Here is a 2,731-nt window from a genome sequence, read left to right on the forward strand (position 1 = left end):
GGCGGCCAATCGTGGGCGGGCGGCGTGCCAGGGGCGCGGCACCTGCGGCCAATGAGGGTGAGGCGGGGCTCCACCTGGCCAATCCCTAGGGCGCCGACGGCTGCTGCCCAATGGGAGCACGGGGCGGATTACCTGTCGGGCGGGGCGGGGCCACCTGCTGCCAATGGGAGCGTGCGCGGCGCGGCTCTGCCTGGCGACGCGGCCGCTAGGGGCGGCCCGGGACCCTGAGCCCGCGGGGTTAGGTGCTCGTCCCCGGCCCACCGGGTGAAAAGGCTGTCCGCTCGGACGCGTCGTGGCCGCGGGTCAGAGGCTCTGGTCTAGGACAGCGGGCCGGGGTAGGAGCGAAGGGCAAGAATCCGGGGAAGGACCCCAAACCCTCCGGTCCCTGCGAACCGCAGCTCCCAGGCAGGGAAGGGTTGTCTACACTCGCTGCCTCCGCCCCAGTTTGCTTCTCGGCCTAGACGGATCCTGTACGCTGTGAAGACGTCCGAGCCTTCCGCTCCCGTGCCAGACCCCGCTGCCGCCTTCTCGGCGATCTCGGAGGCGGCCCTGGGCTGGCGGACACGGGCCCTGCGGCCCGGATCCGGTGCTGTCTCCGGAGGCGGGCGCAGCGCGCGCCTGTTGACAGCCGCCCGCTCCCCTGCCGAGGGAACCCGAACCCTGCACACCCAGCGGCGCGGGTGCCGCCGGAGGGGCCCTGCCGGCTCCCAGCCCCGCTGCCCTTGCGCTTGCTGTGTCTTCCCCCCACCCCCACCCCCGCCGCCGTCAGGAGTCCACTCTGGCTGCCGGCCTCAGCACTTCCTGAGGCCTGGGAAGGGCACTTTGGGGGCGCAGCCTTCCTAGAGACCGGGGCCTCTGCATCCCCGGAACGTCCCCCAGGGTGGTCTGATCTGTGCAGGAGGTTGGAGGGGCCAACGGGTGTGTTCCCCTTGTCCACTGGACACCACTTCTTGGACCTTCCCCACCCAAGGCCCCACTGGACACAGCACCTGAACCCCAGCCAGGAGCTAACCAGGGGATGCTTCCTGGGGAGCTAAGGGGGTCCTTTATGGGACCCTGCTTCCCGCATGCTACTGGAGATCATCCGTGCCCCCACTCCTGGTGGGGACAGGCCGAGGGGCCCTGGCTGGGTTGGGGGGCGAGGCAGTGTTTTCTACAGAGGTTGTGGAGGGAGAGGGCACCTACCCAGGAGGGGGGCCGCGTGGGGTCCCAAGGCTGCAGGGCCAAGGGCCCCTCCCGTCCTACACCGGGCTGGGCGGGTGGCAGCCTCTGTGTTTTGGATCTAACTGGTGACAGGGCTGGGACACAAAGCCCCACCCTGGCCCTCCTCTGCCTCCAGACGCAGGGCTGGGTGCTTGGGAACTGCCAGTGCCGGGCAAGCAGGGGAGCAGTCCGGAGGGAGGGCGGCACCCTCTCCTGCCTTGCTGGCACCGTGTTGCCTAGTGACAGACACAAGTGTTTGTTTGCAAATTCGCGACACTCTGTCAGGAAGAGCCCGCTGGGTCAGGAAAGCAGGAGCAGATGCAGGGCTCTTAGGGCCAGAGTTCGCTGTCAGCACCTCCCTGTCACTGCCGTCACCTGGGAGTCACAGTCCTGCATAGTGGAGGTTTCGAGGACTCCCCGGAAGCTCCCAGAGCAGGGCAAGGTGACCCTTGGACTCGCACGGGCAGGAGCGGAAGTGGCTTTGCTGAGCACTGGCCCACCTGAGAAGGCTCCGGGGGCTGAGGGCAGGTCCTCGCACCTCGGGGTAGTGTCTGCCCTCCCGGCGTGTTGCAGAGATGCCACAGACTTCTGCAATCGCAGTGGATTTCCAAAGTTATGAAATAGCAGGTCTCAAAAGCGCTTCAGGCTTCTCAAGCTCCAGGACCGGTCCTGGGTTGTGCTGCTGCTTCCCAGCGGGGCGCCCACGCCTCGGCCGGCCTTCCAGTCTAGGGACCCAACAGGTTGGGGTGGCTTGGTGCTGCACCCTTGCGAAGGAGCTGAGGAGAGGACCCTGGCTGAGGAAGGGCTGAGCGGGGTGGAGGGTGCCCCCAGGCAGGGTGGGGCACCCGGGAGGCAGGCGCCAGGTTTATCTTCGGTTTCTTTGTCCAACGTCCTTGGGATAGGATCCTCTGAGGAGGGCGTAAGCTCCCCTGACTCATTTCCCCAGAGAGCGTTCCTGCGGGCTGGGGACACCCTTCTCTCCAGGCTTCCCAGGTGTGAAGCCGACCCTGGCAGGCCCTGCTGGCTAAGGAAGCGCCCAGAGCCTGTGCTGACAGGTGCTTGGCGCTCCGCTGAGGGCGGGTCGGGAAGCAGATGCTTCCTGTCTTTGTGGTGAGCCCTGCTTGCTGGTGGAGACACATGTCCTGGGGTGGCAGATCTGCTGGCGAAGGGAGAAGCGCTCTCAGGAAGGAGAAGGGGTGGCAGTGCAAAGGCCCCGAGGACCGGAGCAGGGCGGTCAGAGAAAGCCGAGGCAATGGAGGCTGTGGAGGGAGGGTGCGTGGGAACCGGGGACCGGACAGGGCAATGTGAGGCGGAGGTGCAGACAGCGCCAGCGCGGGTATGTGCGTCTGTCTTGTGCGCGTTTCTGTCCAGGTAGCCTGTCCTGTGGCCAGGAATGCGCGTGCCCCACCCGGCGCGATGGCCCGGGCGTCCCCACTGCCCGCCGAGTCCCTAAGGCGCTGCGGTACCGTTCGTGCCCGGGAGGGGGCGCGGGAGCCCGGGCGAGGAAGGAGCGGCCCGCGGGGGGCGC

General features: G+C 67.7%; 1 protein-coding gene across 1 annotated transcript in view; it reads left to right on the plus strand.

Annotated features, from left to right (window-relative positions):
• The first annotated feature begins 1,048 nt into the window (after window positions 1-1,048).
• LOC106146594 overlaps window positions 1,049-2,731 on the plus strand; it is a 10,238-nt gene continuing 8,555 nt past the window's right edge. Inside the window, exon 1 of the mRNA XM_013504146.1 lies at window positions 1,049-1,645. Coding sequence (XP_013359600.1) covers window positions 1,049-1,645 — 597 coding nt within the window. The remainder of the gene's footprint in view (window positions 1,646-2,731) is intronic.

This window comes from Chinchilla lanigera, unplaced genomic scaffold (genome assembly GCF_000276665.1).
Source record: "Chinchilla lanigera isolate Chin_1 unplaced genomic scaffold, ChiLan1.0 scaffold00085, whole genome shotgun sequence".
Taxonomy (NCBI): Eukaryota; Metazoa; Chordata; class Mammalia; order Rodentia; family Chinchillidae; genus Chinchilla; species Chinchilla lanigera.